This window comes from Grus americana, chromosome 24 (genome assembly GCF_028858705.1).
Source record: "Grus americana isolate bGruAme1 chromosome 24, bGruAme1.mat, whole genome shotgun sequence".
In the NCBI taxonomy this organism is placed as follows: domain Eukaryota; kingdom Metazoa; phylum Chordata; class Aves; order Gruiformes; family Gruidae; genus Grus; species Grus americana.
This window is the reverse complement of record NC_072875.1, coordinates 156,333-174,751: the sequence shown is the minus strand read 5'-3', so window position 1 is coordinate 174,751 and position 18,419 is coordinate 156,333. Positions and strand designations below refer to the sequence as shown.

At 51.7% G+C, this 18,419-nt stretch overlaps 1 protein-coding gene across 5 annotated transcripts in view; it reads left to right on the top strand.

Annotated features, from left to right (window-relative positions):
• The window catches only part of GRIK4 (glutamate ionotropic receptor kainate type subunit 4), a 207,195-nt gene that overhangs the window by 166,789 nt on the left and 21,987 nt on the right, over positions 1 to 18,419 (top strand). For all 5 annotated transcript variants that reach the window (XR_008574079.1, XM_054803100.1, XM_054803101.1 and 2 more), the window contains 4 exons: positions 1,654 to 1,806; positions 3,047 to 3,151; positions 11,373 to 11,480; positions 12,477 to 12,680. Coding sequence is in view for 4 of the 5 variants with exons in the window: in XM_054803100.1 (XP_054659075.1) it covers positions 1,654 to 1,806; positions 3,047 to 3,151; positions 11,373 to 11,480; positions 12,477 to 12,680 (570 nt within the window). In the remaining variant the exon portion in view is untranslated. The remainder of the gene's footprint in view (positions 1 to 1,653; positions 1,807 to 3,046; positions 3,152 to 11,372; positions 11,481 to 12,476; positions 12,681 to 18,419) is intronic.

The following is an 18,419-nucleotide window of genomic DNA, read 5'->3' as shown; positions in this document are numbered from 1 at the left end:
AGCTCTCGACATGTATGACCAAAGGTGCTGCCCGTTGCTTGAGAGAAGGGTCACGTGCAGGACTGACAGGCGCCAGTCAAGTTGCTGACGTTCACCAGAAAGCCCCCAGATACTATTTGTGTGAGGCAGATTAAATGGGTGCATGCAGGAGAGATGTGCTAGAGCAAATGTGAGACTGTCCTGGCGGAGAGGAGTTGGAAAAGTGAGAGGTTACTGGTGCCATTAGAGCGGGTGGTCGGGCTTTTGCTGGAATCATACCTTTTGACTCGTGCTGGCTTGCCGGTTTTAATGTTTTGTGCCGCTTGTTAACTGCCTAGTCCCAGGCCATTGTGGTCAATGAGGTCTCACCACTGATCTGAGGAAGAGCAAGCAGGGTTAAGTCTGGCTTGCTCTGTTCCAATTAGTAACGCAGTTGAAACCGAAGGTTTGTTGGGATGATTGAACTGGGTGAGATTTTCCCGGCAGGACCACTGGCAGAAGTGAATAAACCTAATCAGGCTTTGGGAGGAATAGGGGATGTGGATGCTGCTGAAGTGCTGTAAGTCACAAACAGGGTAAGGTGGGGAAAGGAGCCCCAGGACTGAACCCATTGCTGGGAGCTGGGATGGTAAGAGGATGCTCTCGAAGTGGCCATGAGGAAAACGTAGCCTTGATAGTAATGAGCTGCAACAGCTTAATTCCAGCAGAGTCAGGAGGTGACAATAATTAAAAGTGAAATCTTAGTCACAACAGTGAACGCGAGAGAGCAAATGGCTGGTTATTAACTACATCAAAAATATTGAAATGGTTGTGCATGGGCAAAACCCACGTTTTTATGAGGTTTGATGGACAAAGAAATCTGATTAAAGGCAAACAAAGCAAAAAGGAGAAGGAGCGGGGACGAGCTCTGTGATTCTGGACATCGCTTCAGCAATGCCGTTAGAGAGCAGGTAACACCCAGCAGGACACTGGGGGATGTAGCAAGGGACTAGATGGTCTCTATGGGGTCTGAAAGGCAAGACTTAGTTTGAGAAGCAGATCTAGCAAAAACTCATTTCTCGTGTCTCTGCCTTTCATAGCAGTGGTCGAAAAGACTTTCTGGAGCCTAATGAAGGCTGAAGCAGCACAGTCGTCTCTCCTTCTGTGGGTGCAGGCACAGGATCTTTATTCTGCCCAGCCACCTACAAACCTCATGCTCTCAGAAGCGTTCCCCCCGGCCAACAGATTAATCAGGGGTCACCAAAGCACCAAAAACCCCACAGCTTGCTTAGAAGGGGTTAGCCGCCCTGAGGAACAAGCAAGCAGAGACATAAAGGGTAAGGAAGCAAGCAAGAAGAGAAGGAGAAACGTAACAGACTGGGAGTGGGGCTGGCAAAGGGATAACACTTGCCCCAGCGATGCCTACGCAGGCCCAGCGGTTCAGGGATACCATTGCTTCTGTTTCCCTGCCCTCGGATGGGTGCAGACAAGGTGCAGCGTGTTGCTGGAGCAGAGTGGCAGGCAAGCAGGGCTTGCTGTCTGCGCAGAGATGGCCAAGGATTTTGCTCCTTTCTGATCCCTGCTGAGGTTGTGGATAGAGCACTCCCCTGCTTGCTGCAAGGTCCTCAAGGTGCAGCGGGAGGCTTGATTTTTTTTGTCTCCCCATCTCAATCTTTTTCTTCCTTTTCCCCACAGCTCTCTTCCGCCCTGCTGTTCGATGCTGTGTATGCTGTGGTGACGGCTGTGCAGGAGCTGAACCGGAGCCAGGAGATTGGTGTGAAGCCCCTGTCCTGCGGGTCTGCCCAGATCTGGCAGCACGGCACCAGCCTGATGAACTACCTGAGAATGGTGAGAAGGGACTGAAGTTTGCCGGTGTGTTAGCAGCTAGCGCTCATTGCTGCCGGAAGCAAAAGATGTGTATGTACATGCTGGTACTGGCAGAGTTTTCAAGCACAGAGTGCCGGTCTGTTTGAAGGTAGCACTGGGAATGAAAAGAGAGGAGATCTGAGGGCTGGTTTGTCACGGGCCTTGGAACGACATGAAACTCTTCGTTTTTCAGGCTTTGCTGCAGAAAAAGTGGAATTCAGTGGGGGTTTGGGTTGGTTTTTTTTTAAAGTACAAATGTTTCTAAGTGATTTGAGCTCTGTTTTGAGTGAACTTGAGTTGATATAAAGTCATGCAATACAATTGCTTAGAGCTCAGTGGCAAGAGATGAGTTTCCCTGTGAAGGCGTTTGGGCTCCTTTGAACCCAAAAGTGTGGCTGCTGGAACTGATCGAGCCTAGTTCTGGCATGAGGACAGACCCTGAAGTTTCAGCCTTGTGAAATAGTTGGAGTTTGTCAATGTGATTTCTCAGAGCTGAGCTTGACGGTGCAGAAGGAGCTGTTTGGGGTGCAACTGAAATGTCATGAGACTTTTTTCCCCCCAAAGGAAGGATCAGCTGAAACCAAACCTGATATCACTTTGGCTGATGCACGTGAACCCTCCTTTAAATCTCACTCTTATTCAGAGACAACAAAACCTTTCAGCTTCCCTTGGCTCTGCTACTAGGAGGCTCAGTAGCTTGCCCTTGTTACTGAAGAGGTGCTCCAGCAGCAAGTGAGCAGTGGTTAATCTGCACAGCGAGGCTAGACACTCGTCCTGGCTCCGTTGCAGCACGCTCTTGTGTTAAACGCCGGGCTGATGCAGTGAAACAGCACGTAATGGTTTGTGGAGGAATCCCCAGCTAGTGACTCTGTGTGACACGGCGAAGAGCTCGTGCCTGCCGCAGAGCAGCGAGCGTCAGCCTTGGGACGGAGGGAGGTGGCGAGGGGCTGCGGAGGGGGTTGTTCCGAAGCAGCTGGTGCAAAGAAATTTGGGGAGCCCTGCACCTCACACTGCTGATTCTTCTGCTTCCCTCCACATCTCTCAGTGCTACCCTGGCCAGACTCTGAGAGCAATCAGGATTGAGACACGAGGATTGCATTGCTGTTGCTGCTGGGAGGGTGGATGGCCGGTGTGGGGGCGAGTGGCCGCCACCCCCGGCTCCGCTGCAGGCGGTGGGGTGAGCCGCCTCGATGGGCGCTGTAACTCATTCTCTCTTGGACAGGTAGAATTGGAAGGTCTCACCGGCCACATCGAATTCAACAGCAAAGGTCAGCGATCCAACTACGCCTTGAAAATCCTGCAGCACACGCGCAGCGGCTTCCGGCAGGTAAGAGCAGCCATGCCGCCTGGGGACGGTGCTCAGGGATGGTCTGTGCGTAGCCTGGATCAGGCTGCTTCTGCGGGGACCTAAGGGGGTTTCAGACACTCCCCCCTTTGCAAGATGAGGTGTTCAGCAAGCGACAAGCGCGGCACGGATGTAACGGTAGTTCTCTCTGGGCCTGGGTTGGCAAACACACCGTGTTTCACTTCATCAAGAACGTGTCTCGAGATAATTTAGATTTGTCTTAATGTATCAGGCCCCTGAGGTGGTGATGTTAGAGCTAATATCTGTCCTGTCACAGTAACCCTCCTGTGCAGGCAATAATTCAGGGCATAAAGCGCGTGCCAGATACAAGCTCACATGCAAGACACTTTTGTTCTTAAGCTTTTGGAGACACATGTACTCAAAATTATTTGTATGGGGAAAATTGGGAGAATTTCCCATGAAAGAGGGGAAAAAAGCTTACTATGAAGCTTTCTAAACAACTGCTTCTGGGAGGGAAAGCAAAGGGGGCAATCCTGTGTCAGGAGCTCCCCCGTCTCTCCCCAGCCTGGCGTGCAGGAGGAAGTGCAAGATAATTTACCTCTCAGTTTACGGTGCGTGTTCCTCTGTAATGGGTTTGCTTAGCCCACGCTCTCATTTGCTTTTTGACTCAGTGCCTGCGGATTCCCCACAGCGTTGGTCCTTCTTCTGCTTGTTACCCTCTTTCTGTCCAAGGGTTATTTTCTGGCATCAGCTAAGGCTAAGGATAACCGTGTGGGGCCACAGATATCAGACTATTGAAGGTTACGTGACACAGGCCCAAGGAATTAGTGTTTTATTGGTAAATCCAAACCTCATTCAGGAAAAAAAAATGGCAGTCTCAGAAAAAGGGTTTTCATCTGTCTTATTTCCCTGCTGACAGCTCCGCACCTGCCCTTTTGTCAGAGATTGCCACTTCTCCCAGACGCTGGCAGAGAACAAAAGCTATTGTATCTTACCCCACACCGTCAGAGCGTTTTGGCGTTAGGAAATCTCTCCTGGTCTGGCAGCAGCGAATTTTAGCCTTGGCAAGGACGTTGCCTGCCAATTCTTACCTGTCGAGTGACAGCTCAGCTTTGATGCCGCCCTTAGCTGAGTGAGCGGGGGACCAGGATGGCATTTTCCCCACAGTACGCTCTCTCATAGCACCAGTGCCCTTTTAATCGTTTCCCAAACCCATCATACTCTGAGCAAAAGTGACAGATCCAAGGCCATCTGCATTAATAAGAGCATACATTCACCTGGAGCAAAAGAAGCAAACGCTGTAAACCTCACCACGACAGCTGTGGTTTTGATGTGTTTAAATGTGGCAGGGAGTTCGCATTAAACGCACAGGTCCTTTTGGAGCAGGGCTTTTCCCAGAGCTCCGCAGAGCTCTTCTCCACAAACCCGGTCTGACAGGAGAAAACCTTTTTTTGAGCCATTGCATGCAACGGCTCGGTAAATAAACAGCTTCATGTTTCAGAGGTACCCAGGAAACCTGCGCTGAGACTAAGCTTTTCAAATTTCCCATCAGAGAGCGGTGGTGACAAATCACTTCCAGTCGCAGTGGCAAGGTGCTGGAAGGACAGGGCAGTCAGTCCCTCGGTGCGCGCAGCTGCCTGCCGAGAGCCTGCGGCGGCTGCAAGCCCTCTCCTGTCAGAGACCCGCCAGGGAGGAGTTAGTCCTCTTAAAACTGCTCCGTGTGCCCGCGGCAGCCTTTCTGCCGTCTGCTCTCCCTTCTCGGGGTCTTGCCTGGCTGACAGCAATGCCCAGAGGGGCGTTAGGGCCCCTCACAGGCTGCAAGAGTTTCTCGTGATGTTGCCTGGCTGGGAAGGGCATCCCCAGACAGAGCTGTGAAATCCAGGCAGAGTCCTGCCTGGTCCTGCCTGCCCCTCTCCATCACTGCGAAGGGAAACCAAAGGCCACTCTGCTGTGCCATAGATGGTTATTTTCTTCTCGCCAGCCTGGCTTCTTGTAATAAAAATGAATAAATCGTTAGAAATCATTTCACTAAACCCACTGTGAGGCGATGGGGTAAGGAACAGACTTTTACATCCTGGAGGCAATCTTGTTCCCAAGGCTTATATTAACTGATTTGCTCAGGCTCTTGTTTAAAACACTTCTATTCCCTCCTTAGTTTTAATCAAGCTCATGGTCTCTGCCTGTTTCTGTCTTTCTCTCTTTCCCTCTCTCTCTTTCTCTCTCTCTCCCCCACTCTCCTTCCATCTATCAAAGCCACAGGGACTTCCAGCTCATCAGCTTTGGTAGAGAATTCTCCAAATTTTGAAGCTGATCCAGCCAGCAAACAAATTAGAGACACTTAGCTTTTCTAACTTGCTGTTGCTTTTGGGCAAGGAGAGACAGGGCTTTTTGACATCCAATTTTTAATACATTTATGTAACGCACCAAACGTGTCTTTTCCTGATTTAGCCTAACTAGTGGAAATTTTTCCCCAGCCATATGAGAGCTGGTCTCTGTTCATAGGATGCGCGATAAAGCACAGACTCATTAATGTGTTGGTGATCCATAGATCTGACAAGGACTGAGTTTGTAAATGTCATCTTTTTTATTTTTTTTCCCTTTCTTTGCCCCTTTAAAAAACATTGCAGCACGCCCCTCCGGTTTCAGCACAGTGATTTGCAGTAAACCAAGAGCTAAGCTTTGGCAGCCTAACAGGAGAAGGGAATGAAGAGGGGCTGTGATCGATGCCGCCCCAGGGAAGGTGAAGAGGCAGGGTGGGTAGGGGAAGCACGTTGTCCCCAGCTCCGCTGTGACCCCTCGCTCTCACCTGGCCCTAGGTGCAGCCAATTAGTCGCCCTTTAGCTCAAGGCTCTGCTGGTGTCCTGAGACAGAGCAGCAGAAGTGACCGGGTGTCTAATTGGTATGTTGATGAGACACAGATGAGTTACCAGCCGATAGCTCTGAGACCCTCCGCAATCCCCACCACATCAAACCTTTTTAACTTAGAAATGGCTAATCAGTCTCAGTGGCACTTGTTCCTCTTTAGCCGTTACCCCCAGCAAGAGTTCAGGGACAGATCCTGCCAAGAGCTGAGTGTCTTTTGCCCCCCAGGACCTGGCACATTCGATGTGTGCCACCGTCAGACCCTGCCTGGGCTATGTCAGGTGCCAATCGTGTTATCTGAAGGGGACGTCTAGGGAGGAAGGGGATCGTGGGGGGTGCCGCGTGGGCTCAGGCGTGGGTTGTGTGCCTGTCTCATGGTTGCACAGGTTTTAATAGCTGGCCTTCTGTGTCCCATGCTAACTTCGGCGGGGGGGGAAGCTTTTGCCTGTTTGCCTTGCTGGCATCAGTCTTGCATTAGTGTCCTTGAGAATTGCAACCACGTGGCAGACCTTTGCAGTGTCCCCTGAGGGCTTTCCTTCATTTGTTTTACTCCCTTTTCCCCACCAAGATGCCCCCAAATTCCCTCCCCTTTGGACCAATGGAGGCACTATGTACCAAGTACCTACTTAATTGTATCTTCTCCTGGCACAGCATCTTTCTCTTAGTGCTGACAAGGCTCTCCAAATGCAGACTTGAGAAGTGATAGCATTTTGCACTCCTTCCTTTTCCTGGGGACACGGAGGAGGAGAGGTGATGAATGCAATCTGTAGGACAGTGCTTGCTAATCAGAGCCCAGAAGGTGTCTGGGTTTGTTGCATTGGTGGTTTTGCCTGTTTTAAGACATCCGTATTCAGGGTTTGGCTTTACCTTAATTTTTAGCTGGGTAGTGGAGGTGGTAAGTACCTGTGGTGCCTCGGAAGCTTATGGAGAGGCCTTGCCATGTCATCTCTCCCTGTCATCAGCTGCCATTCAGGCCTGCGGGGCACTGAGCAGAAGACTTCATTTAAATCATTAGCTTGAGTGGTATTTTGTTATCTCATGCCACGAGGAGCTTGAAAGCCCGGGCATCGTTAATGTGGCTGCGTCTGAACAGAGGAGCTGAAGGATCGAAGGAGCGAGCTGGGAATGCCCCACTTGCATCGCGTTAGCCGCCGGTGATTTTCTACAGAGATGTGAAATCTTTAAGTGTCACTGATCCAAATAACACCTTTTTTAGAGCAGCTAATTTGAGGGACCTTGCCTGCCTGTGGGCATGGGGCAGAGTCACGAGCAGTGGCGCTTCCTTGCTTATTCCAGGCTCTGGGCTCTTTGGGCTGGTTTGCGCTGAATCTGTGTGTTTGCTCCCTGCCTGTAACAAGGACGTGTAACAAGACAGGCCTCCTGCCTCGAGATGCTTGCGGGCGTTGCAGGCAGGATGGGCAGAGCGGGGCTGGCTCTCCCTGCAGCGGAGGCAGAGGGGCTGAGTGCAGGGAGGTGCAGAGGTGGCACCGTGGGGGTCTGCAGCGTGAGGACATGGAGGGAACTTTCTCCATCCAGGCTGTCACCCGCCACGAGGGTGTACAATCCCTCTTGCAAAGGTATTGAGCTCCAACTTGCAACCAGGTTGATGTGTTGTCCTTCTGGGAAAGGTATGCCATCACTTCAGCTCCTCTGATCATTAGAAACCCTCTTCTAATTTTCAGCCTGTTTATTTCTGGCTGGTTTATGTCTTTTTTCCTTTTTTCTTTTTTTTTTTTTTTGTGCCAACGCTATTATTTTAGCTTCAAAAGCTGTTCTACCTCTTTGCTATGGACCTCCTCCACCTGGTGTATTTATACAGACCAATCATATCCTCTACTAAAAACTCTCGAGCCCTAAAAACTCTTAAGTCCTAGTCCAGAGCCTTAACAACAGGATCATCTTAGCCAAGTCTGTGTAGAGCATTTGATTGTTTTCTAACACATTTTGCAGATGAATATGCTTTCTGTTTTTCAGAGGCCCTTTATACGTAGGTAGAGATGATTAAAATCACCTTGACATCCATCTTGCAAGAGAGGGAGAGATCTGAGGATCCCAGACACCTTCTGACACATTACACTTCAGAAACAGCGAGCAGCGTGAGGAGTCAATTAGTGGCTTTATCATACTGCGAGGGGGACAGTGGTGAGCTGGAACGAGCCAGGATGGGGTGGAAATACCCCGGCACATGGGAGTGTTTGGCTTTGGTGCTGTGTTAAAAGCAAGGTCAAACCCACTGCGCTGTCAGAGGAGGAGGCAGTCAATTAGTCTCAGTGTGCCAGCAGGGGAGGGACAAATTTGAGAACAGTGAGGGCTGTTAAAATTAAAGTTAATCTGTCACTAATCTCTGGTTGTGAAATCTGGGAGAAAAAAAAATTAGGCAATGTTTATGACTGATCGCTCACTCAGAGAGTCAATTGCTGCAGAGGGTCTGTTGTTCAGCAATCACAGCGAGAGGCAAGCACCTTTGCGCAGAGCTGGGGAACGCAGCCGGGATAAATCCGTCCCATCGCACCGATGCAGACCCTGCGCAGGCCAGTTAAAGCTGCGCTTCAAGGACTCCCTGTCCATGAAGTACATGGTAAATCTCCCAATTTTGGACTGTTTTTCCCAGAAATGAGTCCTGCACTACAGCGTCACCGTGACGCTACAAGCTTGATGGTAGTTAAGCCGCAGCAAGCTGTCAGGAGAAGGGGATGCCCAAGATCTGCTCCCAGCCTGCTCTGAGACTCCGTCACTGTGCCTCCATCTCCCTGACTGTCAGGTGAGGCTAATAACCCCCCAGTGCTGCTCCTGTCGGTGGGGAGCCTCCGAGGATTGATGCTTCCAACGCATTCAGAGGTCCACGCCATGACAGGTGCTTTTAGCAGAGCGTTATTAATGTTGGCGAAGGGGCTGGGCTGACAGCTCGGAGGAATAATCTCTGTTGTGTTATCCGCAGAGTAAACAAGACCCCCTGGGGCTCTGCCTGTGCTGCTGCATCCCGGTGCCTCGACTCCAGCTGGGGAGGAGAGCAGGCATGCACATGACTGTCCTTTACTTTCCCTGCCTGCTTTCCTTCTGCAGAGCCGTCGAGTGTAAGCTATCCCGTTTGCGCTTCCCACTGCTCCCCGTGCCTACCGATGAGGAGACTGGATTTGGGACTCCTCGCAGATGGCCAGTTTTCTAATGGCCAGATTTACACCGACAGCCACGAGGAGAAAGGGCTTGGCCCTTTCCTCAACGTCCAGAGCGATTCAGTCTGCTGACAGCGTAGCAGCATGGCTGCAGTTTCAGCTTGCGTTTGGCTCAGATGCACGAGCTGGGAAGTGACTCTGAAGTCCTCGAGCCATCAGTCATGCCAGAGGCAAAGCACTGCCAAGAAAAGCAACTGAGTGCATGGAGTCCATCCTGGGGCGGTGTAAATCAGCGTGCCTCCCATTCATTTCTGTGGCGGTGCACCCGCCTGGCCCGTAGCTCTGCATCGCCTTCCACCCACCTCTTTGAACATAATAAGATTACTCTTTGACGGAAGAGAAATCGATTTGTTCCTACCACCCTGACAACCGTGGCACAGCGAAAGGATAACCTGCCTTAGACCGACAGCGCCTGAGACGGCTTGTGTCAGCACAAGGGAACCGGGAACGGATTTGCTCTGGCTACAAGGAGCCACGAAGACACCCGTGCGCGTCGGGGTCACCCACTACCTCTTAGGGCCGCAGCAGCTCACTTCAGTGGTGTCAGAGGACTTCGGCTGTGGCCGGCAGCTCAGCATGCAGAGGGCTGGGACCTGACGGGGGCAGAGAAGCTTTGCAGGAGAAAAAGGAGAGAAAAGGGGTCTCGGAGGTTGCTGGCCTCTCTCAGCCACTGGTCTATCCATGAGAAAAAAACAGAGGCTTTTTAGGGAGCATAGGAGAGCGGGAGCCTAATTTGCATGCTCTGAATGAGCTGCTGGAGGTGCTGATCTCCCTGCCCAGAGCTCTGAGGGAGGGAGATTAGGCTCTTGAAGTTAAAATTAGGTTTTGTTGAATATTCCTCCCCCTGGCTGAAGGCAGCGGCTGCTTGCATTGCGTCACAGCTGAGTCACGATGTCCTCCCAAGCACTGGGGAACTGGTCCCCGCCACTGGCAGTGGGAATTAGGTTTGCTGCAGTGACACTGATGCTTGGATGGGTGAATTAGTCTGTCCATGGAGCTGTTGGGTGTGATGAGCCTGAATCAAAGGGTTTGGAGGTACTTAATCATAGTAGTTGGCATCCGTTACAGCAGATAGAGGAGATGAGTCACGGTGCAGCACTGCTGAGAACGTGGCTTCGTTTCACCACCTGCCGCCAAGGTGGAGCTGCTGGTCAAGGCTGGAAGGCCTCTGCCCCGCATCAGCACTGCTGCTCCGGGATTGCAGCGGAATCTGCGATGCTGTCATACTCCCTGCGAAACGGCGCTTTCCTCCAAGGAACTCGCAGTGCCTGTATCAGCCTTTAATGACAGTGACGCTCACAGGAGGACAGCGGGAGGTTTTGCTCGCTTTCAGGCAGGTGAAACCTTTGTTCAAAGTTACAGAGACAGCGTGAGGCAGGAATCTCGTCTGCCCATTTCCGGGCTTTCGCTGTGAAATCATGAGACTTTGGCACTTCCTGAAGTTCTTCCAAGCTGTGTGTGTAACACCGGGCACCCGTGCGAAGAGCTCAGTGTCATCAAACCTGGGTGTAGCGCTGACCCTGCAGTGGCTGCTGGTGCTTGGGTCTCACTGCGGGGTGGTGCAGCCGAGCCAAGCCCCGGCTATAGCGCTGACTTTCCGGCAGCCTCCCGTGAAACGCCTCTGTGCCCTGTCCCCTTTAGGAGTTGGCCTCCGGAGAACTAAGGAGGTGAAAGCGTCAGCCAAAATGCACCAGGTTGAGAGCGACGACCAAGTCTTCACCCTGCGGCCGTGACCGAGCTGCCGTGCCTTAGTGTGAGGGATGGCAGAGGGTACCAGCTGCACCATGCTGGGAGGGACGAGTTTGCAGGTTTGGCTGCGTGGGGACTGCTGGGTAAAATGGCCCCATCGTAGTGGCATTTGGGGACAACGCAGAAGGCTGCTTGGTCGCCATGAGCCCCAGGGAGCTGCTCACCGCACGGCTTTGTCCTGGTGCGGGGCGTTGCTGAGATGCGTGGGAAAGCAGCGCCCACCGTGAGCAGGGACAGGTTTTTGGCGTTGTAATGCAGGTGGAGGTGTGCCGGGGCCGTGCACCAGCAGGTTAATCTCTCTGCCGGCCCGTTGCAGGGGTGCATTGTAAAGGCAATGGAGCATTCATAAGCATCTCTTCCAGGGCCAGCTTGATGGTCGTCAGTCACCGGAGCCATATGGCGAGTGCGTACAGTACTTTGCCCTGTAAATTCCCTTATTGTGCTGTTTATCTCTCCAGATCGGCCACTGGCACGTTTCTGAAGGACTCAGCATGGACAACAGGATCTTCTCCTCTAACATATCAGACAGTCTGTTCAACACCACGCTCATTGTCACCACCATCCTGGTAAGTGAGGGGGTCACCTACAGTTCCTATTAGCTCTTTGCCAACCCAATGCTTAGGGGTGTCAATTAGCTACAATATTATTCCCTCTTCCTACCCCCCTTGGCCCCCAGCATGCAGCATTGCACACTGATTTCATAAAGAACAGACGATCAAATCTCTAATTACAGCACTGAGGACAATTCGTGACAGTGTAATTAAACTCAAGTTGATGTTTCATATGGAAATGATATTTGATGAGTTCAGAAGCAGCTGGGGAGAGGGCTGGGATGGGGATAAGTTGCCATTTTACATTTATCTCTGAATGATGCTCTTGTTTTGCGTACAGCTGGTAAGTTGGAAGGGACAGTTATCCCTTCTACCCATAATATTACTGCAGTTGGCCAAGACGGGTACAACTTTTTATGAATTAAGACTTCACATCTACAGGCACCACTGTCCTTATTCAACAAATTCCCCTTCCAGGTGCTGCCTGTCCCATGATTTTTTCCAGTGCCTCTGCTCCTTCCTTAAAGACACTCGAAATCCTGAAGAACTCCGGGCACTATTTCCTCATGTCCCACAAAGTTTGTTGAAAAGGGGACAAACTGGAGAAGTGGCTATGTGCCAAGAGAGGCTGGCATCTCTATGTCCTACCGTAACTCGGAGCAGTCACCGGGCTGCTCTAGCATATGCCAGTTGGAAAGAGCCCCTGAAGCACGATCCCTTAGCTCTGCTTCATATCCTAAACTGGGATAAACATGCTGCACCTCCGGCACATCCCTGACACAGCAGGGGCCAATGAATACCAGTGCAGAAACAGCACTGCTGGCTTTACACCACCTGGGTTCCCAAACTAGCTTTCCAAATCTCTCATACCTTGGTTGAGAGGGATCTGTTGGGGTGGGAGGTTGGCCTGGGTGCCAGGGAGCCCGCTGCCCTCTCCGCCCCACGCTCAGCGCCGTGCTGGTGGGATGCCTCGGCTAAGATGGGAATGACAGCTGCCCAGTTTCAATGCAGGAAAACCCTTACTTAATGCTGAAGTGGAACCATCAGGAGCTGGAAGGGAACGACCGCTACGAGGGCTTCTGCGTGGACATGCTGAAGGAGCTGGCAGAGATCCTGCGTTTCAACTATAAGATCCACCTCGTTGGCGATGGTGTGTATGGAGTCCCTGAGGCAAACGGCACGTGGACAGGGATGGTCGGGGAGCTGATTGCTCGGGTAAGTGAATTAGCTGCTCTTTTTAACTGTGCTCTAGTGGGACTTGGCAAAGAAAAGCCCTTTATGCTTTATGAAGTGCTTCAGGATGTTAAGGATGGATGGGGGTTTTTAGTCCATTTTGTGAGACTTTGACCAGAAGTTCTGCATTTAATGTGTTCTCCCAATGGCAGATGTATTTGTTGTGTCGATGTCACAGCGTGCCAAGTAATCAAAGCAGGAGTCGGGGCCCCTGGGCGCTCTCAGGGGTGCTCGCTTCGGTGGAAGGGAGGCCTGGACTCTGGGGTCCCTGTGTAAGAGCTCGATACAGAATGGGTTATTTTTTTTTCCAGCGGAAAAACTAACGAAAACTTGAAACAGGAAAATATGTGGGCTCTGGCAGGGGTTGGTAGAAGCTGAAAAAAACTTACAAAAACACACTGGGAGGGAAGCAAGAATTACATTTTTACCCAGAAAAGTTTTGGCAGATTCATTTCAGCTCCTTGACTTTGAGTATTGTTTTTGGAGAGGAACATTTTTTGTTTGCTTGAAGTGCGTGGATTGAGATTTTTTGCATGGCTCTGGTTTGCCGTGTTACTGCACAGCAGCTAGACTGAAAGCTGAATGCTTTTGCTGGGTTTGACAACACTTCTGTGTACGTGTGTGCTCAGTCATCCTGCACCCCCCTCCCTGCTCTTTGTTTTCCTCTGCAGCTAAAGGTAGTCCTTCCCCAGGGATCCTGAAGCTTAAAATACAGTTCATGGAATGCTCTGAGATCCTTAGTAAAATAGGCTTAGCCAAAGCTAACATTAAGATTGATGTTATTTAAACCAATACTTCCTCACTCACCGATTTCTACCCTGCCTTGTTATTACTGAAGCGCCTGTGAGAACCCAGCGACAGTTTCTCAGCTGGTGGGAAATCCGCAGTGAGGTGTATTTATGATAATCCACGCTGCTGTGTGAGAGGAGCCCCCGAACCACCCCATCGTGGTGTGTCCTCCTGCAAAGCAGAGGAACGAGGGCCGAATCCATCCCCTGCGGCTCTAGGCAGGGATCTGGGGCTCCTGCCACAGCTTTCCTCCCAGCTGTGGGAGACAAGCGAGCATCTCTAGAAGATGCCCACCAGCATCCATTTGCTTCTTCCCTGGATGGCAAAAGGGACCGGGCTGACACTCGTCCTACCTTAGGAGCTTCAACTGAGTGTCTGAAGTCAGGTGGGACAACTCTAGGGCTAGAAGACTTGCTGAGGGTCAGGGACGGAGCATGGTACGGACTGGAGATCCCTCCTGAACTAGCAGTCTGTCTCCCGGGTCACCCTTCCCCGGCGGAGCGATAGCTCTCGACGCCAGCTGAGATCCCACCTCCGTCTGCTTCTTTTAAAGAGCCTTCTGTACCGTTGTTTGCAAATGCTCTGGGCTATTGGCATAGTTTTTATACATATCTCTCTCTGTGTGTATATATACACACACACACACACACAATTACAGTTCTGCAGCGTTTCTTTTGGGAGGCAAGAAGGAAGGCGCAGAGAGCAGCGTGTGATCTGTGCAAACAAAGGGAAGGAACAGACATCAAATTCTTGGCCTACTAACCATGGCAGTGCCTCGCCATTAGATGGGAGCTTCTGGAGGGTTGTTTTTCTGCAGCAGTAAGTGTTTTTAACTTCATCTTCACATAGAAACCATTTGTTTCTTCGGCAGCTTGAGCCTTATTTAGGAGGATTTTTGCTTCTGCTTCAGCAGGGCAGAGCTGGCAAAGTCTGTGTGAGGCTGAATCAAAAATTGGAGAAGAGAAAAAGCACTCTCTGCTTTGCTCTTTCTAGTCCCCGTAGAGTCTTTATAATGGTTTCAGCGAGTTTTTTTTCATCAGGCCCAGGGACTGGCACTTTGGATCAGGTCAGCCAGGGCAGATCCGTCCCGTCGCATGTTGTTGTGTTTATTCGGGGCTGCTGGGGACATTGCTTTCTGAGGTCATTTCCCAGTCCAAGGGGTTCCTCTCCTGCCTTGACAGTCAGCCCCCAAGGTGGCTTGTCCTTGGTTCCAGCCACTTGTTCATCCCTTGTCCCACTTGTGGACCACTCAAAGCAGAAGAGCCAGCAGATCCTCTGCTGGGCACGTGCGTTTTTCTTTCAGTGGAGTTATTCCTTGGGCACTGTTCTCCATACAGCCTTTAGCACACAGAGAGCATTAGTTGGGACACAAACCTGTCACACGGGTCAAAACTTCCCAAATCCTATCCAAAATAAAAGCCCCGTGCCTGTCTCATTGTGCAGTGCTGCATTATTGTAGGAAAGTGATTCCTTCTTGACCCTGATCGGCTGTCAGGAAGTGAGGTTTGACTCACATGCACTAAGTGTGCAGGACCAGAAGATCAGGAAATTATCCAGCTCCGTGCAATACCTTTCCGGTATTTTTTTTTGTCTCTGTAGTCCCCACGTGGCACTGAATCTCCTCAGAGCGACTATAGGCTGTATGGGAAAAGTGTTTCATTTTATTGCTTCCAAATTAACCAGCTATTGATTTATTCTTAAGTGCTGAAAATTCTATTACAGCTAATTGTGTACTATGATATGATTGAGAAGGATGCTATATAAACATAAATTTGTTGTTGACCCAAATTCACCAGTACATATCTTATCGACCTGCTCACAAAACTAATTAAGAGCTAAGGAAGAGGGGACTGGGATGGCTTGGGGGATTAGTGGAAGAGCTGTAGAGGCTCCTGTGTCTAGGTCAGCAGTCTGACTTGTTGTCAGATCAGGAAACCTGTAAACTTTGTGACGGAGATTTGGCTTGGGAGAAATCACTTGGAAGGACTCGAGCCCATTCTTTAGTGAAAGATGTCACAGATGCAGAAAACGCTGAGCTAATTGGTCCCTCTGTGCATCCGGGGCAGGGAGGCTGAACACCCTGCTCATTCCTTGAGCGAGCAGGGGAGTAAAGCCACTCTCTGGCCGGGGCACGTTTCCCCCCCGTAGCCTTCCCGGTTCTGGCACATACAACTGCAGTCTCCAGCAGTTCGGCTGACACCGTACATGCGTGTTATCCCTAACAAGTAAACAAGGGGGAACAGCAAATCTTCCTGTCTCCTATTTTTTGGCGTCAGAGCCTTAGGGGACAATAGGGCTGGAAGAATTACATCTTGCTCCTTCCGCTGCAGTACAGTCTCTGGCTCAGAGTCCCTGATGGTTGTCTGGTCTTCCTTTTCTCTCTCTCTCTCTCTCTCTCTCTCTCTCTCTCTCATGTCCTCGAGCTAAAGTCTGATACAAGCCAACGAATGTATTTTCAAGGCAACATGACAGCTTTCTCCTTGTTCTGCCATGCCCGTATTTGCTGTCTTGGTAGCGTAGTGCCACAGTGGCTGTGCGCAGTGCCTGTACCTCAGCTCACAGCGAGCCCTTGGTGCTCAGCTGCCTTGCTCCTCCCTGAGGAGATGGGCTTGTGTCTGAGAGATCCCTCAGCAGCAGTTCCTGAATTTACCCATCTCGGGAATGCCCCCAGAGAATAGAGCTGAGCTAGGGAGAGATGGTGTGGTTTGCCTTTGCCAGGAAGCTTTGTTGGCAGGAATCCGACGCTGCAGTTTTGCAGAGGGAAGAGCAACTTCCTTCGGATGCAGCTGGGATCCGTAGTCTGGCTGGCTGGGTGATGGTCCTCTCCGCAGAGGACCTGGCTCGCTCACCTGCGGCAGGGTGCAGGGGCCAGGAAGGACGAAGCAGCCCTGGCAGGAGCACGCTCCATGCAGACTGGCTGTGTGTATCAGCTGCCCAGGCTTCCTTTGGCATTGTTTAAATAACAGACCACGTTTGGTGATGGTAACACAGCAGATCCATGAGTGTTTCCAGGGCCAAGCGTGTTTGGGTGAGGCTGGTGCTGCTGGAGCGTGGAGGTGCGTGGAGTGGGGATTGGGGACAGCCAGCTCCTGCTCTTCCCTTCTGTGCAGGATCATTTGGGGAGTGAGATGCTGTGGAATAACGCTGGATCTTTGGCATCGGTGTCAGTGGTTTGAATCTGGCTGGGATCAGTGGTGGTCAACGCTCTTTTTAAAGTGAGGGAGATGAAGTTATCCATTTTGTGGAAGGGTCTGGCCTCAGGAGCAGCACCAAGAACTGAAAGGACCTTAAAGCTTTGGGCTGATGTTTTTTCCAGCTTCCTTGCTGGTGCTTTACAATGAGAGGCTTTCAACTGCTCCAAAGATGGGGAATGGCAGGAAGAGGAAAGGAGGGAGAAGATAATTCAAAATTGGCAGAGTCCTGCTCTCCGCTCGGCCGTGGGTGTTGGTGTTCAGCGAGAAAAGCTGTGCGTGGGTGAGGGGAGGGGGGGGAGTCTGTTTGCACGCTATCGCGCTGGCAAGTGTGACATGGGGGGGCTTGAGAGGGTGGAGAGCGAGGGGGAGTGGGGAAGCGAGGGAGCGTGGGTTGTTGAGCAAACACAGCGAGGGTATGGGCAGAGAGGTTTGCATCACGCTGCCGGTTTTGCCAAAATCGCACGCAAGAGGGCTGGGCATGGTGCGAGCTGGTTAGGTTCCCTGCAGGCTTAGGGTCCCCTTTCCCAGTGCTTCACCTTAACTGGCTTTGGCCACAGGCATGGTGAACACCTGGCACAGACTTTTTCCTCCCACCCCTATAGATAGTCCAGGTGAAGAAACATGCGTGAAGGAAAGCTCGAGGCTGACATCTGCACTGATTGCTGGTCATCCCATCCCTGACTGTGGCTTCAATGGAGGACTGCAGCCTCTGGGGCTTTCAAGCTGTCACTTTTCATATGACAGAATTCATGCACGTCCTTAAAAAAAGCCCCAAACACCAGTTTTGAGTGACCCTCATCTGGCCCTGCTTTCAAACGCAAGAATACGCATCCAAGCGCGCAACCTGGCTGCGGCTCGCTCCAGAGGGAGGAGCTGCACAACCCGAAATAGCTCCTGTCAGATCAGCTGGGCAGCCGGAGCAGAAGCAATCAGTGCATTGATCCGGCGGCCGAGCCGTTCCCTTTGTGCCGTGGGACAGCTCTGCAGATGCAGAGAGACTGCTCTCTCATTGCCACGGCAGTTTGGGTGCCGCTGCCCGGGTGAGCGGGCTGCAGCCAAACTGCCGTGCAGGGGCCGCTGCTTATTTTGCAGAGTTGCACAGAATAGCAGAGGTCGGAGGGGGACCTCTGAGATCCAAACCCCTGTGCAAAGCAGGATCACCTCCAGCTGGGTGCTCAGTACCGCATTCAGGTGGGTTTCCAGCAGGGCGAGCATCTGCAGCAGCAGCAGTGCTGATGCCAACAGGTCTGCAATGGGGGTAATAGTGGGCAGGTTGGTGGGTCCTGAGCACTGATTTCAGCTTTCTAGAAGGCCCTCCGAGCACGAGGGCAGTGTAAGAAATAGCTTTCCCTGGCCTCGGCCACGCTCTCAGTGTTCTGTGGGCAGTGCTGGTGAGAAGGGTGCTCTCATATGCACCCAGGGGACCCAAGGTGCTGTTCAAGTCAGAGACTCCTGCTCCTGGAAGAAATCCCAGCCCTGTGCTCCCAGAGCCGTCCTTCAGGCTCGTTTTCCCTGTGTTTGACACGGAGACAGCCCAAAGCCTTACACCACTTGGGCTTTCTCACTGTGTGTTGTTTCAGTACCTTGGCAGGAGGCTGTGAGTCACTGCGGGGCCGGTCTCCCGTCCCATCCCCAGTGCCGCGGGAAGCTTTGGCAGGATCCTCTGTGCCCGGGCTGAGGGCTGACGTCAGGCCCCATTCATCACCATTAGCGCCGAGATGAGCCTTGTCAGCATCCG